The following is a 19,894-nucleotide window of genomic DNA, read 5'->3' as shown; positions in this document are numbered from 1 at the left end:
GGAGTGATTTTGGCATGGTAAAAATCTAAATTAGGAAAAATATGTTTCTGACATATTTGTTTCATTTTGTATTATATTTCCAATGCCACTAATTTCGTTGCAATCTGATACTTGAGTCAAAAGTTATGATTAAATTACTGAGACGTGCTTATTCTAGATTCTTTTCAAAAATAACGAATTTTTGCCAACTTCTCTTTCCTTAATTTCAAAATTGATTTGGACTTGAATCTATCCAAAAGTGAGTTTGTCAACTTCGTTATAAGCTTGGAATTTGATGAATTTTCTTCCAAAACCTGTAAAATACAAGAAAATACAAATACATACATATGCCACATATGACTCGAGCCATAAATAAAATACCCAAATGCGGACTACTTATGAGTCTGTGACTTATAACTATTGCGATGTGCTCCAATCATAGCATCCCATATGCTAGGTGGACAAGTCATTATCTATATTCGCAGAACCTGCAACCATAGCATCAATGTCTGCATGGTTGCAGGGGTCGCCGCATCTGCACAGGTGGAATTATGAGCCCACCGTCTTAGCATAAATAAATACACTAAGACCTCAGAGGTATACTATTCATTGAGTTTTCGTAAAGAACCAACTTTTCTTTTCTAGTCACCCGTACACTATAACAACCACCAATTTTATAAACTTTTGATTGAAAACCCCCATAGTTGATATATCAAACACCGACTAATAGAAAACAGTTAAAGCATACTACACAGTTGAGCTTATACGTAGAAGTTACATTGTTAGAAACAACTACATACATCCTCACCTACTATATTACTTTTGATTTAGTGAGACTTAGAAAACAATGACATTTAAATCATGTAACCATCCGATAGAAATATACATAAGTTCTTTTCCATTGAGACTCTTATGCATACTAATACGTCTAGTAAAACTACTCATAGTATAAAAATATCACTCATAAAAACAATGTTATACATGCTCATGCTCATTGTTTTATGCCTTGGGTATTTAACCCAAGTATAGTGCTTGAAGGGAATCTAACCCAAGTAACCACTAGTACCTCAAGGGAATCTAACCCAAGTAAGCACCTCTTGAGAATCTAACCCATGGTCGAGGACCTCAAGGGAATTTAACCCAAGTATAGTGCCTCGTGAGTACTTCAAGGGAATCTAACCCAAGTAAGTACTAGTACCTCAAGGGAATCTAACCCAAGTAGGCACCTCATGGGAATCTAACCCATGGTCGAGGACCTCAAGGGAATCTAACCCAAGTAGGCACCTCATGGGAATCTAACCCATGTATAATTTCTCGTGGGCTGTGAACCTCACTTCGATGCACGTTTAGCGTTCATATGCTTATGCCTCATGCCTTAAAACAATATACCTTTCGTTTCATGAATCATGTCTTTAACACATGCTTTCTTTATAAAAACATAAACAGTCCAACATATCATTTCTTAGACAATTTGCATAACTTAAATCTCCAACTTATACTCACTCTAAAATCACATATCATATGCATACTTCAAAACATCATCATAATTTTAATATACTCAAAAGTACTCAAATCGTCCAAAACAGTTCATAATCAACATACAGTTGGTTCATGTTTGTAAAACAATATATGTTTTGCAATTCATCATATATGAAAATAATACTTCTCAGTGAGTAGAATACTCACCTTAGCTGAGCGGATATTAAGCACTAGGTCTCCTAGACACCACCTTGCAATGTATCACTGTAGAATAGCACATTGCACTATTTAACACTTTAAATAATTAACACCCTAATTAGCACTTGAATAGCTCAAGGCAAAACCATTGAAAAACCCATCATATTTTTAAGGGTTCCAAACGTCTACCCATAAGTCTTAGACACTAACTAAACTCAAACAATACTAACCAAAAGTATTTACTAAGGGTTAGATATTAAAATCACTATTTAGCTATTTACTCATAATATTAATTACTAATCCGCAATTAATTTCACTAAACAATAAATTATTTTCATTAACACTTATAATAATATTAGCCCTAAAATTATATTCACTAATCTCTAAATTATTTCTCACTAACATTTTCTCTATAATATTAACCCTCAAATTATACTCATTAAACTTTTACATAAAACACTACCATATTTAAAATAACATTAACCCATAAGAAAATCTTAGGGTTAACCTCACAAATACTATTTAAACTAAATACCCATAATTATTTATTTTTACTGACATTAGAATCTAACCCATAAATACTTATTTTTACAAAACCCATAGCTAATTTGGGATTAATCATCACTATAACCACATATAATCTACAAATTAACAATCTAGGTTTTAAATACTTCAAAACCCTAAATTAATTTAACCCATAAAATTAGGGTTTCTAATATTTAAATCATAATTTATAAAACACTACACAAACACAATATTATCAACCCAATAGCATTTACTAAGGGTTAATCACATAAAAACTCAATTAAAATTAAATATCTAAAAGTTAGAGTATGAGAAAACTCACCAAAAATTCACCAAACCAAAACCCATGGTTTGGGTAGCCTCGACATGTTCCAAGTAACTCATTACCAAAAGAAAACACTAGATTAAACTCACATTTTAAGATTTTAACTCAAAATCTCAAAAACACGAGTTTAGTGCTTTATCTCAAAACGATCGGTGAAAATGTAGATCCTTACGCATAGATCACGTTTCCGAAGTCGAATTTGAGTTTGGACAGTTAGATCTTCATAGATCACATGTTTTCCATAAAAACCCAAGGAAGAAAGTGGGAAACTTAAAAAAAAAAGGCTCCTGGAGCCTTGGCCATTCGGCCTTTCTTAATTTTAATGGCCGTGTGGCCATTTTTTGGTGTGAAGGGCGAATGCCCTTCACTTTTTCTTTTTATGAACGTGGGGCACAGGTTTCCCCACATCTATCATTTCATTTTTTATTTTTTTTCGTTCTTTTACTTCTTTTATTCTTTTATGTTTTATTTGTCTTTTAGTTTATCTTTTAGCTTAGACATTTTGTACACCCTCCTTTTGCTCTTTCATTGGTCGACAGTTTTGTTTTCCAATTCATTATTTAATCTCAAATTTATTTGGTTAGTTTCTCTCACTTCATTTATCTTTTATTATTTTTATTCTATTATTTCTATTTCTTTCCTAACTTATTTTCTTTTCTATTTCTATTTCTAATTCATCTACTTTTCTATTTTATTTTATATTTTATTTTCTTTGAACTTTAAAAATATCAATTATATTTTCTTTTCATGGCTACTATTTACAAGTCCATAGGATAAAAATAAAACACTTTGTTTTATTTTACCACGCTAGATAGACTTATTTTTATTTAGTCTTAATAAACCCATTAAATATTTTCTTGGACATTACACACTTCTGGATCTCCAGCTGGCTCTGCTCCACATGGAGGTTGATCGAGTGAACCTCCTACTGCAAAGATGAAAGTGCTAGCTACATAGAGCTCATACCACCCTGTAGTGCAATCAAAGCCTCCAAATATCTTAGCATAGCCGCCATCCTGTTGTGGGGGTGGAGGAGCAGTCGGAGAAGAGGATGCCATATCAGGTACAACTACATGGATAGGATGGGGTTGTGGTTCATCATCCTGATCATCTCGCCTCAGTTGGGCATTGGACTTCATCAGCGTCTACTTCCTGATGGGGTTCTGAATCTTCATCTTGGGCTCGCCAGTGACACTGATGCCTGACTACAAAATGATCTGAGTGAGCAGACAGCCAAAAGGAAGACCAGTATTGCCCTCATCACGAGCCTCTAGGATAACTCCCAATATATGCTTGCATAGGCAGAAGGGCAAGCATAAGCAGACGACATAAACAAATTGTGCCTTCTTCAGAATGAGGTCATTGCGCCTAGTAACAGGCCATATATTGTGCAGGATGATCTTGGAGAGCATGCGGTGTGGAGCAGACAGGGCACTGATCCTGATGGAAGTGGCACGCTTCTCACCCTGAGGGATAGCCTGGAAAAATTCTTTGAGATCATCCAGAGAAGGAGGCAAGACGACCTCATTATATGGGCTGGTAGGCAGCTAGAGCATGGGTACCCCAATGATCTGGCTGATAACTTGAGGATCAACCATAATAATATGTTTGTCCATAGAGGACTGAAGAACCAACCCGCAGCCATCATCTTGCACGACCTCAAGATTGGCATAAAAAAGTCGGACCAATTTGATGAGGACTACATAGGCACAGTTGTGGAGGTAGCCCCAGTGGTAGGTCTAGATAATGTTGTGGATAATATCCAGAGGAGCCACCATAATATCTGCATGAACAACGTTCCATTTAGAAATGAAAGTTCTATTCATAATTTTGGCTCTCGGGGCTGCCAAATCCCCATCTGTCCTCTGTCGGACTCTGCGTTGTGGACTACCAGCAGACATGTTTCTGCAAAAATAACCAACAAGATTTGCCAAAAATAATCTCAAAAAGATTAGATTCTTGTTAGTTCCAAAAGAAAATCCGACATTATAACAGCAGTAAAATGAACTTTTCCAAAAGTTACAACCAGCAAATATCACAATACAATCCAAAATAATACCGAAACATAAAGTCCAAACACAGCAGATGCAATCAAAAACATTTCCCAATATATTCAATATTCTAACAGTTATCAAAACATTGAAAAGAATAACAAGAATTGAGAAAGTACCTGGAGGGAAGAGAAAAATGCACAAATGGACAAAATAGGTTGAGATAATGCAAAAACCCACGAGAAACACGCACTAGAATCCAAAAAAAATGAAGAGAAATCGAGTGGGGACAAAATAGATATGAGGTGGCTAGGTTAAAACTTGATTTTTAACCTGTGGGGTCCTCGTCTGGACAGCTCACTAACCCGTCCGGACGCGCGTTGCCACATAAGAATGCAACAGGCCGCGCGCATCCGTACATGTAACCTTACCGTCCGGACACCTGAGCCGCATCCGTCCAGACGTAAAGAGAGACTCTTCGGATGCTTTACACTAAAAAATAGAAACTGAAGGAAAAATTGCATAAAAATGTTTTTTCAGAGCATGCATGTATAGTCAACTGATAAAATAGTTAAATAGCATCTCAAAACTATGCAGAGATATAAAAGAGAGTTCAGAGTTCAATCAACACAAAATTTTCCTATAGACAGAAAATTAGAATAGATTACTCAACTCATGCAATGCATGTGTGTGTGAAGACTTTCTTAATAAGGCGTGAAGTTCATGATAAGTGCTGAATGTTACACATTGAAGCCCTTTAATTTACATATGTTAAGCTCTTAGTTTTGTTATAATTTGTTGAGCCTGTATTTTAGTATATAGTCAATGTAATATGTTTTATAAGTCTTAAATAGATAGACTTGTAAATGGCTCTTGTTGTAATTAACTGTTATGTATTAGTTGTATTTCCCCTTATGATATGTATTCTGCTGCACATTGATTATTATATTCCGTTGTTAGATATAACTCTGATTATCAGGTGCATGTTATGGGGCATGTGCCATATGTTGGCTGAGCAACATCTAGTCGCGTCACTGTGAAGATCCGTTTGTATGTTTACAAAAAAAAAAAAAAAAAAAAAAAAAAAAAAAAAAGGTCGTCACAAAGTGTCTCAAGCATCATCAACTGTCCAAGAGTGATGATGAGGATGATGCACCTATGGCTGATGCATCTTGATTTTTTTTGCTTGGGTGTATTTTGAGACACTTTGGCTGTTCTTTTATTTGGATAATCAGCTAAACATTATAAACTCTTGGATATTATTACTCTATTTACCCTTGTCCTTCTGAGACATTTAGGGGGAGTAATTTCTATGTGATTTTTCCCTTTACTTTGTTTTACCCTTTGTCCAATTGTGACAAAAAGGGGGAGTAATTTTGATTTGGACCGGGATTGTAATTCTGAACCAATCAAGTATTTTTGTCCCAAAATGGCCAAAGGGGAAGTTTGTTGGTGTGTAATTGGCTTCATTCTGTTGGACAAAGTCACTTCTATGTAATGATGCTTTTATACAGGGAAGCTACTTTATCCAGAATCTACACTTCTGTTATGTGCTTCAAGAAGACTCTATGAAGATTTCAAGGTAGTTAAATTCAGTTCCCTTGCAACCGTCTGGACGACGTGATATACCATCCAGACGCTCAACTATCTAAGCATCATCCGTCTGGACGACGAGAACTTTTCATTCGAACCTTCCGGACGACGAGAACTTTTTGTTCCATCTTGCATCCGTCCGGATGTTTCAGTAGCACATCTGGACACCACTCAGTGTTCTATCAGCTATGGGATTTCTTTCCAAAACACAGATTTGGGAAGATAGCTGCAACCGTTTAGACGCGCTCATTCATAAGGCAAGCCGTGCATTCAAAATTCAAACGTCCGGATGTCAGTCTTCATGGTCCAAATGAGCGAGCATCATATATGGAAATTTTGTGCATTAAATCAACTATCTGGACGACAGATCCTATGGTCTGGATGCACCAAGCCTTGATATAAAAATAATGTGCAGCTAAAGTGCAACCGTCTAGACGACAAGGCAACACTGTCTGGATACGGCTCAATTCAGGAAAGAATTTCTGCGAAATTTGGAAAATCGATCACACAATTGTCCATCCAGACACTTATGTCTACCGTCTGGACGGCTCCTAGGTATTTCAAGCCAAACATTCATTTGAACCTGCAGCCTATAAATAGAGGCCCCTAAGCCTGAGAATTGTAAGAATTCGGTATTGAATTCCGTAATGCTTAAAGAGTTATATTTTAGAGTTATTGTGCTAAGTTAGTCTCTCTTAAGTCATTGCTGTTGTATGCTGTTGCTGAGCTAAATTGAAGTCTATCTTAGGGATTGGCCCTAAGGTAAAGGATTTCATTGAAAACCCTTTCAGGTAGGAGACCTGGTTGGGAGGCATTTGTATTGGGTTACATGTCAGAGTTCAAGGTACGACCACTGCATAAGGTTATATTCGAGTCCTACTACTTTGTAACTAGTCTTGTCTTCTGAATAGTGGGTATCTTAGGTTTGGCTACCCCAGAGTAGTTTTTCTCTTAACTGAGTTTCCACTTCGTCAACAAAATATCTGTCTCTTTTAATTTCTCATTTTGATATTTTGTTGCACACTTTTCGCACACACTTGTTAAAATGAGAAGTGTATTTATTTATCACCGCAACCTGTTGGTGAACAAGGATGTCACTGAATATATCTCAAGAGAACATCGGCCAAATATGTTTTCCTTGGAGAAAGTTATCTGGGATGACAGCCCTTTTAGCCTCCATTGGGTCCCCTCGTATGCCGTCCACCAAGGATTGGATCGGCAACCCCCTCCCGGAATTACTCGTCCCAACAGAGCTTACAAATCCCGAAAGCCCACCTCCTAACAGAGAAAAAGGATGAGACCCTGCCGGTAAAGCCTCCTCCCCCTGTCCTGAAATTCGATGCTCTCGGACCCTCCACCTCTGGGATCAATGGGGGATCCCTCGGACCTTCCACTCCTAAAGTCTATGAAGTCCCTCGCTTCTTCTTCCTCCAAGCTCAGCAGAGGACCCTTCAATTCTTCTACCCCTAAGTTCGATGGAACATTCCTCGGTTCCTCCATCTCCACATTTGGTGGGAGATCCCTCAATGTTTCCGACCCCCGGTTCTTCTATAGCCGAAGTTTGCAAGTTCACAAGATCTCTGGAAACACTCTCAACTCCTCTATGACCGAGGTATGTACAGTTTCCAGAGTTGTGGTCTGAACCTCTGAGACCCCGGGCATCTCCTCGATAAGAAACGCTACTAGATTCGAGGGACCTGCAAAAATCTTTGCTCCAAAAGATGGTGTAGTAAAGAAAAACTTCCAATCAAACAAAGGGGAAGGAGAGAGAGTTACCCTCGCCTTTCTAGCCAAAGGCACGATTTTTGGATCTTCAGACTCGGAGTCATTCGAGACAAGCACAAAGTCAGAGTCCACATGGGCAACCTCCTCCCGATCTGAAAAATCCTTTTCAGAGGACACAAGAGGATTCGGAATGTGATCCTCGAGTGGACGTAACAAGCCTCCAAATTAGCTATGAGATCCCACAACTGCCGGTTCATATCAGCAAGTTTGGGCCTTTTTGCGGCCTCATTGCCCCCTCCTGCCTCAAGTGTACGAGTTTTCCTCTTAGCCAGCCGCCGTTTTGATCCTCTAGCCGTTGCCTCGGGTGCCGCCATCCCCTGCCTTTATAGCATCCCCCATCAACTTGCAGCTCGGCTAAGTTATCCAGGACTCAAAAAGTTTGCTGCCGCCAATGTTTGTAGTCGGAGTAAGCCCAACCGAGGTAGATAAAAATCGGCTACACCCGAACCGAGAACTCCACCGTCCCATTCCGCTTGAAGGCTGGCCAAAAGATATTGAAGAATTCTGAAATTGTCATCCGTTCATCAATCCCAGTTTGCCATAGAATAAAGGTGGCAAAGAGATACCTCCAACCGTTTGGCACAATTTGCGTCGGAGTAACTCCTAAGAAGGTTACCAGCTCCCGAGCGAAAGCTAGAAATGGGAGCCGAAGCCCCACCATCAGCATCCTTTCAAATATCTCCACCTCGCCACAATTGATGGTATGAGTGGCCGGATCTTGGAAGTGTAGTCAGACAGAAGGAGGAATGTCATAGTTGTTGTTAGTATTTTGGCCATATTCAGTGTTTGGGCAAAATCACTTATATGTAAAAGATGTTATACAAAGGGATTCCACTTTCAGAGTGATTCTACCTGCAAGTCAGAAGAATTTCAAGATTCCCTGTCAGCCGTCCGGATGATGTGTCATCCCGTCCGGACTCCCTCTGTCCACTGTTCTATCCGTCTGGACGACATGTCATCCCGTCTGGACACCAGACAGATAAGCATCATCCGTCCGGACTACGTGCTCATTCCTTCCGGACCCCTACACTGTATTGAGAAGTTTCTGTTCCAGCTTGCTCCGTTCGGACGCTTCAGCAGCACGTCCGAACGCCTATCAGTTCTCGAACGGTTCACTGATTCTTTCCAAGTTCCAAGAAAGGGAAGATCAATCAACCGTCCGGACGATGTGGTATCCCGTCCGGACGCGTGTCTCCATAAGGTAAGAATCGCAGTTCAAAATTGACAGTCCGGACTTCTGATAGTTTTGGTCCGGACGCTGGTGCATCGTATATGGTAACTGCCGATTCGACTTCAACCGTCCGGACGTCTGTCTCTCATGGTCCGGACGCTCGCACATCAGTTATGGAAATTGAGTGTTGAAGATCAGCCGTCCGGACGTTCCTCCCCCATGGTCCGGACGCCCAAAAGCCTTGTATGGAAATTACTTACCGCGGACGTGCGTCCGTCCGGATGATCGAGCCATCCCATCTGGTCGATGTTCTTATACGGGAAAGATTTTCAGAGAAATTTTTGGAAAATCCTGTCGCACTGTTGCCCGTCCAGACGGCCCAGAGTCACCGTCCAGACGGCGTCCGTACATATTACTGCAGTCGCCCATTCTGCACCTTAGCCTATAAATAGAAGCCCCTAGGCATTGAGAACTGCAAGAATTCGGTGTGAATTCTATTAGAAGCTCAGAGAAGTTATCAATCCCTCTGAAGCATTATTAAGTGTGTTGTTGCCACGCTTAAATCAAAGTCTATCTTAGAGGTCGGCTCTAAGGTAAGGAGTTCCATTGAAGACCCCTTCAGGTAGGTGAACCTGGTTGGGAAGCGTTCGTTTTGGGTTACACGTCAGAGATCAAGATACGACCACTGCATTGGGTATATGTGAGTGTTACGGTCTTGTATCTAGCTTTGTCTTCTGAATAGTGAAATTCTTGGGTTTGGCTGCTCCGGAGTGGTTTTTCTCTTAACTGAGCTTCCACTTCGTCAACAAAAATCTCTGTGTCATTTATTTTCCGTTGTGCTTTAATTTTTGTTGACACTTATGCACACACTTTATTTTTAGAAGTCAATTTTGTTTTTCAGTTGTGGTGAAGACGACCTTCGTCGACCGATGTCACTTTCGCTTTCAACCTACTCTCTTGTGGAATCAAAACCGAAGGATGCTCCCCGGCGCTGTCGTTGTCGAAGTCATAACTGGAAGCCATTCTATCATTGAATTGAAGAAAAAGTGGTAGGAAAAGGGAGAAATCGCTAGAGACAAGGAGCACCAAAAGAGTTGAGAGAGTTTGAGAGAGATGAAACAAAATGAGAGGAATAGGAAGGTTTATATAGAGCCTTCCCTGGAAAACCAAAAGCTGGAGCTTTTAATCAATGATGCATATCGAGACTCTGGATTCTAAGTGTCACACAGAAGCCACGCAAAAACTAGGAATCGAAGCGTCGTACAAAGATGATAGCTTGGCCGAGTAAACCGAGAATCGATGCGTCATACAAAGATGACAGCTCATACGCGGATGCCACACGAAGTCAAAAACTGAGGCATTCAACGGTTTAAAGCCCGAGGTAACTGACAAATTGACCGACTGACTGATTGACAAGCCTACTCACGAAGCTCAAAGTAATTGACAAGCCAACCGATTGATTGACAAAGCTCGAAAAAAATCCATTTTTATAAAATAAAATTCCTTTAAACGAAAACCATCTTGTATAAGAGGGATTGGGGGGTAATTGTTTGGAAATATTCCCACTAATTAGTAAACGTGCCTGGAAGCCCAACTCGACCCATTGATTAATCACAGCCCTAAAGAAGGCCTTTAATCGGGCCCATCGACTAGGCTCCTCGCCCGAGCCCATGGGTTGAACCGCCTGATCCATCGTATAAACTAACCAAGCCCAGCAGGAAACAACCCATGAAAAGTCATAAGAAGATCGAGGCTTCGAGATATCCCGGATGAAAAATATTGGACTTCTAATTAACAGTGTGTGTGAACAGTGTACAACAAAATATTAAATGCAGAATTAAAGGAGACAAATATTTTGTTGACGAAGTGGAAACTCAATTAAGAGAAAAACTACTCCGGGGCAGCCAAACCTAGGATATCCACTATTCAGAAGACAAAGCTAGATACAAAGCAGTAACACTCCCATACCCCTGATGTAGTGGTCGTACCTTGCTCTCTAACGTATAACCCAACATGAACGCCTCCCAACCATGTCTCCTACTTGAAGAGGTCTTCAATGGAATCCTTTACCTTGGGGCCAACCCCTAAGATAGACTTCAGTTTAAGCGCAGCACACACAGCAACGGCTTCAGAGAGAACTGAAAAATGAAATTGACTTCTAAATAAACAACAAGTGTGTGCAAAGTGTGCAACAAAAATAACAATGCGGAAATTAAAACAACACGTAGATTTTTGTTGACGAAGTGAAAACTCAATCAAGAGAAAAACCACTCCAGGGTAGCCAAATCCAGGAATTCCACTATTCAGAAGACAAAGCTAGATACAAGATAGTAGCACTCACATATACCCGATGCAGTGGTCGTACCTTGCTCTCTAACGTGTAACCCAACACGAACGCTTCCCAACCAGGTCTCCTACCTAAAGGGGTCTTCAATGGAATCATTTATCTTAGAGCCAACCTCTAAGATAGACTTCAGATGTAGCGCAGGAACAGCACACTTGCAATAGCTTCAGAGGAAAAGTTACATCTCTGAGCACTTGTGGAATTCAATATCGAATTCTTACAATTCTCAATGCCCATGGGCCTCTATTTATAGGCTGAGGTGCAAAATGGGCGACTGCTGAAAAATGTACGGACACAGTCCGGAATGTGAACCTGGGCCGTCCGGACGGGCAACAGTGAGACAGGATTTTTCCAAAATTTTGCTGAAAATCTTTCTTGTTTAAGAGACACCGTCCGGACAGGCAACAGTGAGATAGGATTTTTCGAAAATTTCGCTGAAAATCTTTCCTGTTTAAGAGCCGCGTCTGGACGATAAGACACTAACGTCCAGACGGTCGCATGTCTGCTGCAAGTAATTTCCATATAAGGCTTCACGCGTCCGGACCATGGGGGAAGAACGTCCGGACGGCAATTCTTCAACACGCAATTTCTATATCTGCAATGTGTGTGTCCGGACCATGAGGGGAAGGCGTTCAGATGGTTGAAGTCGAATCGGCAATTTCCATATTAGTTGCACGCGCGTCTGGACCAAGGCTGACTGACGTCCGGAAGGTGATATTTGAATTGCAATTCTTGCCTTATTTATGAGTGCGTCTGGACGGGAAACCACATCGTCCGGACGGTGTATCAATCTTCCCTTATTCTGAACTTGGAAAGAATCTGAAGCTGATCAATTACTGATGGGCGTCCGGACGGGCTGCTGAGACGTCCGAACGGATGCAAGCTAGAACAGAAGCTTCTTGATACAGTGGAGGGTCAGGACAGAAAGAACACTTCGTCCGGAAGGATGATGCTGGTCTGTCTGGCGTCCGGACGGAATGAAAGGTCGTCCGGACGGATGATCAGTGGACAGATGGGTGTCCAGACAGGATGACACGTCGTCCAGACGGCTGACAGGGAATCTGAAATCTTCTATCAATCTTCCCTGTTTACAGCATCTTTACACATAAGTGATTTTGTCCAAACAGAATGAGGCCAAAATACTAACAAGAACAAATTAGCTCAATGACCTCACAAAATAACTCTCTGAGCACTAGTGGAATTCAGTACTAGTTCTCAATGCCCAGGGGCCTCTATTTATAGGCTAAGGGTTCAACAGGGCGACTGCTTTGATAAATCCGAGCGCCGTCCGGACGTTGGACATGGGTCGTCCGGACGGACAACTGTGCAACCAAAATTTCTAAGAGTTTCGTTGAAAATCTTTCCTGTTTGAGAGCGGCGTTCGGACGGTGAGGTACTATTGTCCGAACGGTCGTACGTCCACAACAAGCATTTTCCTTATTAAGGCTTAGCGCATCCGAACCATGAGGAAGGTCGTCCGGACGATTAATCTTCAAAACACGTAATTTCCATATCTGTTAAGCGCGCATCTGGACCATGATAGGCAGGCGTCCAGACGATTGAAGTTGAATACGCAGTTTCCATATCTGTTGAACGCGCGTCCGGACCATGCTGACCGACGTCCAAACGGTTGTATTTGAATTGCGATTCTTGCCTTAAAGAGAAGCGCGTCCGTACAGGAATCCACGTCGTCCGAACGGTTGCAGTAATCTTCCCATATTTGATTTTGGAAAGAATATGAAGCTTGGTTGAATACTGAAAAGCATCTGGACGGGCTGTTGAGTCGTTCGGACGGATGAAAGCTGGAACAGAAGCTTCTCGATACAGTGGAGGGTCCGAACGGAAGTCCACGTCATCCGGACGAATGATGCTTTAGTTTGAGGGCGTCCGGACGGTATGACACGTCTTCTGGACGGCTAGAGCTTTGGACAGCTGGGTGTCCAAACGGAAAGACACGTCGTCCGGACGACTGACAGGTAATCGCATTTTCTGTCTTGCAAACTGTGCAGAATTTTCTGAAGCACTCTGAATAGTGGAATCCCTGTTAAAAAGCATCATTACTTATGTTACTGACTTGATGAGTGTCCAAGCGTTTCACTAGGCGGTTAGGACGATAAACTCAGGATCCGACAATTGCTGAGCTATAGACATTGCAGCGTCTTTTTGGAGTCTGGAAATTCCTTCTTGATGCTTGTGACACTGATCTTGTCATAATGAGGCTCTTTCTATATCAGAGAAACAAACTCTGAATATCTTGAAGACTCTGAACTAAACGGCATCCCTATGAAAGTAGCAACATTACATAATAGTGATTTTTGTCAACAGAATGCAGCCAATCAAACATTAACATGGGACATGTCTCAAACACGTTCCGGCCCACATCCTGGGCAATCATGCCCCAGAACATGGGTGCACATGATATAGATACAAGGAGACACACCCATCCGACACTTGGAAGCCCATGTCCCAGAAGATGCGAAGACCCACATTCCGAAAATGAAGACCCACGATCAAAGAGCCAATTCCCGCCATGTTTTAGGAAAACCGACTCTGCCCTTCACTATAAATACAAACCAACCTTCATGTATTTCCCTAGCTAAAATTATTGTGATTGAGGCATTTATACAGATTATCCAAATAATTGACTTAAGCATCGGAGTGGGACCAGTTGGCACCCCTAGAAAGTATCCTTACCAAGGTTACTCTTTTGTAGGAAAAGGACAACAGTAATTTTTCAGAAGCTTGCGTGACCAAACCAGAAACTGTTTTAACATCCCTAATTAAATTCAATGATAAATATGATTGCTCTTGGAACTTATCCTCCTTGAAAAGGAATAGATATGTACTCGATCCATTTGTTACATTTGAGATTTGCAGGTAGAAGTTTTTAAATTCAATGGAAATATAAATATAAAAAGAAAAACAAAACTAAGAAGGATATATGATTAATCAATTACCGGAGAGTTAAACCAATATATGCTTAATACATCACCAGCTGAATGATCACAAATTGTTCATTCTAAACTCGTATTATCTTTAGTAACCCAACTATCAAAATAAATTACTTAAAACAAACGTTTCATTTTCCTATCGAAGATACCTGGTCCATATGTTGACTTGATCATGTCGAAAAGAATGGGAAACTGCATAAAACCGAATAGGATGACCGTAACACTAGCAAGGCAAATGACCGGAATGACCATCCATGATTTTTCGGGAAGCATAATGAAAAGACCAGCACAAAAGGCGATCATCATAGTTGCAATAGAGAAGAAAAGAGTAGAAAGTCCTGTTATCATCTTTGTAGGCAAGGATCGTAGAAAATCTTCTTCTGCATAACGCGATGTAAGGATTCCCAGAAAGACTAATACTGAAGTTGACGAAGAAAAGAGTGATAATGCATCTGATATGATAAAGACAGTAAATAATTTTTTATCTTTGAACATTGGGAACCCAGTATTTTGATTGTTACCACCTGGAACAGTGAATGCTGCGGTAAACATAATGGTAATAATGAGAGCTCCTACCACTGTACAAGAACTTGCTGTGTCCTTCATCCATTTCTCTCCTTCCTTCACCATGTCCTTGTGGTTATGAGTAAAAAGTTCTCTGGCTGTCATCATCATATTATTTCGAAATTCTTTATCTATAGGAGGGCAAATTCTCTCCACCTCCTGCATTTATTGACTAAAATCTTAGAAAATAGAAATCAAAGCAATATATAGTATAATGAATTCATGCTCCCTTTTGTGGCATCTCTTTCAGTCCATTAAATCTCTTATTTCTAAATAATAAATATCTCTTAAAGAAATGTATTATGGACTTTTACAACTGTGAACTATAATAACTTGTTAAAGTCATATACGATTAGAAATCCTTGTTTTGCAAATATGCAAAAAGAAAATAACAATTTAGTTTGCACTCTTTAATTGAATTAATTAGTTGAACTTTATCAAGTTAACTCAAGGGCTTTTAATCTGTTACAAGGTACCCACTAAATTGTTCATTATCTTTGTGAAATTATGTCTTCAAAAGGAGAACTAATAGACTACAACAATTCTTAAATTAAGAAATCGTAATCTATTGGGAGGCTACTTATTATCGACTATTATGGTCTAATGAAACTTCTCGTGAATTCTCTCCTTTTGATAAGGGTGGGATGCCTTACAAATTCGATCCATGAAAAGGGAAAAGTTCCCTTATTTTACAGGCTAGTAATTTCATTTGATTTAAAATAACTTGAAACATCGAAATTATTTAAGTGTAAGCACTAAGCAGAGAAAAATATAGACCAAGAGATTTGACCTTAAACCATTGAAGTTCACTTTGCATCTTCAAAGCTTCGCCTGCAATGCGATCACGTTTAGTGGAAGGTTCTAACATCCCTGCCATGTGCAAGATAGTGTTTCGTGATGTATCCACAGCATTTGAAATTGAATTTTTCCCATCAAGCCAGTATATAAGGCTAAAAATTTTAGCCTGGCGATGTAGGACAGCATAATAAAATATGTTTCTTGCCATTTCATCAAAGGTATACAGAAGCTGGTGATCTACTTTCACTAGCTCAACAATAAACTCAATAACCCCTCCCTTGATGGCTTGGAAGATGGCTTTATTAACATAATAGACATCCATTTGCTTTACTTGACTGCACAATTGAAGTAGAAGTTGACGAGCTTGGTGATGGAGCAACTTCATTTCATATATTTGCTTGATTCCTAAGTCAATAATCAATATGTCATTAAGTCAACTAAATTAAAAGAAAAATAATTGATTGATCAGCAAAAAGAAAAACAAATTGAAAAAGAATATAAGAAAGTTTAACGATATTTATCACAAAGATATGAAATGAATCGAGCGGACGTATATACCCAAGAGCTTTAGGAGATTCGAAGCTGGCCAACACAATAGGCAAAGCACTGCAAAGTGAAAACGAAACCCACTCACATAAACAAGTTAGAAAATTATTAGCACAAATTGAAAATCGAAGTATTTGTTCATCATGTATGCTATTGGAAACTCTGTTTGATTAAGTGTGACATTCAAGTATTATTGTGCTCATGTACCACATACATTAAAGGAACCCGAAGATTTTCAGTGTTGCATAAAAATCCTTAAGAAAGGGAGTTTAGGGGATGACATACCTGATCCACTAGTCTTTACTTGATCATTTTTCTGTTTATTTTGCTTGTGGATGTCTATCTGAATTTCAGTGATGGGATGTGCTGATCGAATGGGTAAACCTTTCAACAAAAATGACGAATGAATACTATATATCTCTTTGTCATTCTATAAACCATAAAGAAAACAAGCAAATGCAATGTACCAATTGAAATATAAATTTCTTTTAAGTTCATATTCATCATAGAAATTTTGTCCCTGACATAGCGAAAGCGATTGATGTGATTGAGAAGCTGTGTTCTCAAAGGACAAATTCAACAAACACGTTGAAGGGGAAAAACTAAATTCTTATTGATAATAAAAACCATCAACTCCTATTCTATTACAAACATCTCATACTTATAGTAAAACCCTAATGGTTTCAAAAGGAAATAAAATCTTCTAAGACTGGACATAAACACAAATAAGCATATTATGGAAATACTTGGTGCCAAAGAATATTTCCAAATTAATGGAAAATACTTGGTGCCAAATGATTACCATATTAGGAAAAATATAATAACTATAATATTACTTGACGATAACATAAATATAAATATGGGATTCCTCTAAAAGAGGAATCAAGAGATTTGTCAAAAATCTCTTCCTTCTTGCTTTTTTCCTTGATGGCAGTTGACAATTCAAAAGATCTCCTAGCTACGTCAATACAGAAATCTTTATTACTAGGCAATCTTCTAATTATATTAGTCGGGATACTCGGGCCGTCTCAATCTCGGAATATTCTAGTCGTCTCGGCTTCAGAATACTCTCAGGATATTCTAGCTATCTCAGCCTCGGGATGTTCTTGTCGTCTCGGTCTCGGAATACTCTCGGGATGTCCTTGCCATCTCGACCTTAGAACACTATATCCATCTCGGCCTTAAGCTTCCCACTTTGCATCGACTCGGCTAATAGCCCTTTCTTCTTATAGTTCCAGTGCCAGATAGTAGCTATCCTCATGTCCACTTGATACTGCCGATATAGCATGTCCCCCTTAAGGTAGTTTACGCATTGGAACCTAAGGCTCGGTACCGACCATAAAACCACTTCATCTCGGCTTACTACTAATCCTTCGGCATAGCTCTTTGCCCGATGGTAAGATTGTTCTTGAATAAGCCCGTTTGACAATAATCCCGATGTCAAGTCAAACTTCTCGGTAATAAGAGCCTCTCGGGAACAAGATGGAAATCTTGTCTTACATCAAGCACCCCCACTAACATAAAACTCGTCCTCGAGTTTTCTTGGAAACATGGTTGTTCCTCCAGGATTTGATACTTGAGCAGATATTTGCCATATTCCTCTATTGCCTTATTGATTTGCATCAATTGTTCGTGTTGTTCAAAAGGTGGTGGACAATCTTCAATTGGCTTGGCAGATGGCTCTTAAGGTTGGGATTGTAATTTTTCTTATCTCCTGACAGCGCCCACATCAACCATGAAAGGAAGGTCTTGCGCATTCTGTCAACCATTCTTCTCCCCACTTCGAAAAAACTCAACCACGAGTTTTCGTTCACGTTGGTTGTGCTAAGTTTGTAATTGAACTGCATCTGCAACATCTTTTTCTGCTTTTTGAAGTGAGAAAGACGTCCGAGCCTATTTTGCACCCTCGGTAAACCATGTATGCTCAAGGGACACAGTTTGTGTGGTGTCTCTTTGTTGTGGTGCAAGTGACTATTGTTGCAAAATATAAGTAACATGATCATCTTTAGTAGATTTAGAAAACTCACCTCTAACATAGTCACCATGAATTTTAGTATGACTCTCGCCATCTTCTCCACTTGGATTTGCATTCTCTTTTGTCGTAATTATGACGATGGTGCCTTTTTGCATTTTGTCCTCCTCGCCTCCTTCTGCAGTGTTTCCTCCAAAATCCTCTTCTTGATGATTTTCTTTTATTTCTTTGCTGTCTTCGATGGGAACCACTACCTCCTCCACTGCAAGCAGTATTTGTGTAAGCTGGTGGGGATATCGTCGTCAGCGTCGTTGCTTTGAGGTGGTTCAATTGGGTCAGTTAGGACATGATTGCCACTTCTGCCTCCTGAAACTCGGTTGGCAGGCGATAATTTTCGCTGAGGCAGGTGAATGGGCTGCTACTAGCCTTGTTACCGAGCTGGATGGTTGTGATGGAGTGAATTGCTATGCCAATCGCAACTCCTTCTTCATGATAGAAGTAACAGCTTCTGGTGTAGGAACATGACCAACAACTGGTCGGCCACGAGGCATCTCGTTGACGCAATTCCGATTGTGATAGTAATACCTTTTGCGTCAAACCTAAGTCTAGCAAGAGTTTGTTGCATCTCCCACAATGAGCGTTCAAAATCATCAAACCCTTGGCCTTGAGCATGGACTTTTGCCCTATAGGCCTGCACTCCCCACTCTTCGTTGTCGGAGCGGTTGTCAAGGCTTTGATACCAATTGACGTAGTGAAAGCGATTGACGCGATTGTTTGAGAAGCTCTGTTCTCAAAGCACAAAATTCAATAAACACGTTGAAGGGGAAAAACCGAATTCTTATTGATAATCAAAGCCATCACTCCTATTCTATTACAAACATCTCATACTTTTAGTAAAACCTTAATGCTTCCAAAGGGAAATAAAATATCTTAAGACTGGAAATAAACACAATAAGCATATTATGGAAATACTTGGTGCCAAGGAATATTTCCAAATTAATGGGAAATACTTGGTGCCAAAGGATTACCATATTAGGAAAAATATAATAATTATAATATTACTTGACGACAACGTAAATATAAATATGGGATTCCTTTAAAAGATGAATCAGGAGATTTGTCAATAATCTCTTCCTTCCTTCTTGGTCTTTTCCTTGATGGGCAATTGACAACTCAGAAGATCTCCTAGCTACGTCAGTATAGCAATCTTTATTACTAGGCAATCTTCTAATTATATTAGTCAGGATACTCAGGCTGTCTCGATCTTGGAATATTCTAGTTGTCTCGACTTTGAAATACTCTCAGAATATTCTAGCCGTCTCGGCCTCAGGATGTTCTTGTCGTCTCGGTCTCAGAATACTCTCAGGATGTCCTTGTTGTCTCGACCTCGAAACACTATATCTATCTCGGCCTCAAGCTTCCCACTTTGCATCGACTTGACTAATAGCCCTGTCCTCATGCACTTCCAATGCCGGATAGTAATTGTCCCCGTGTCCACTTGGTACCGCCGATATAGCATGTCCCCCTTAAGGTAGTTTACACGTCCGAACCTAAGGTTTAGTACCAACCATAAAACCACTTCATCTTGGCTTGCTACTAATCCTTTAGCATAGCTCTTTGCCCGACGGTAAGATTGTTCTTGAATGAGCCCATTTGGCAATAATTCCGATGTC

At 40.0% G+C, this 19,894-nt stretch overlaps 1 protein-coding gene across 2 annotated transcripts in view; it reads right to left on the bottom strand.

The window, feature by feature from the left end:
- Positions 1-3,313: 3,313 nt before the first annotated feature.
- Positions 3,314-19,894, bottom strand: part of LOC133880706 (ankyrin repeat-containing protein NPR4-like) — a 32,995-nt gene continuing 16,414 nt past the window's right edge. The window contains exons 5-9 of one of the 2 annotated variants that reach the window (XM_062319701.1): positions 16,535-16,633; positions 16,262-16,309; positions 15,696-16,108; positions 14,491-15,064; positions 3,314-4,411 (exon numbers count right to left, since the gene is read on the bottom strand). In XM_062319701.1, the coding sequence (XP_062175685.1) occupies positions 4,329-4,411; positions 14,491-15,064; positions 15,696-16,108; positions 16,262-16,309; positions 16,535-16,633 (1,217 nt within the window). In that variant the 3' untranslated portion in view covers positions 3,314-4,328. The remainder of the gene's footprint in view (positions 4,412-14,490; positions 15,065-15,695; positions 16,109-16,261; positions 16,310-16,534; positions 16,634-19,894) is intronic. The other variant, XM_062319702.1, reaches the window with a different exon arrangement.

This window comes from Alnus glutinosa, chromosome 10, assembly GCF_958979055.1.
Source record: "Alnus glutinosa chromosome 10, dhAlnGlut1.1, whole genome shotgun sequence".
Lineage (NCBI taxonomy): Eukaryota > Viridiplantae > Streptophyta > Magnoliopsida > Fagales > Betulaceae > Alnus > Alnus glutinosa.
Note: the sequence above shows the minus strand (reverse complement) of the source record. Positions and strands in the feature narration are given on the sequence as shown.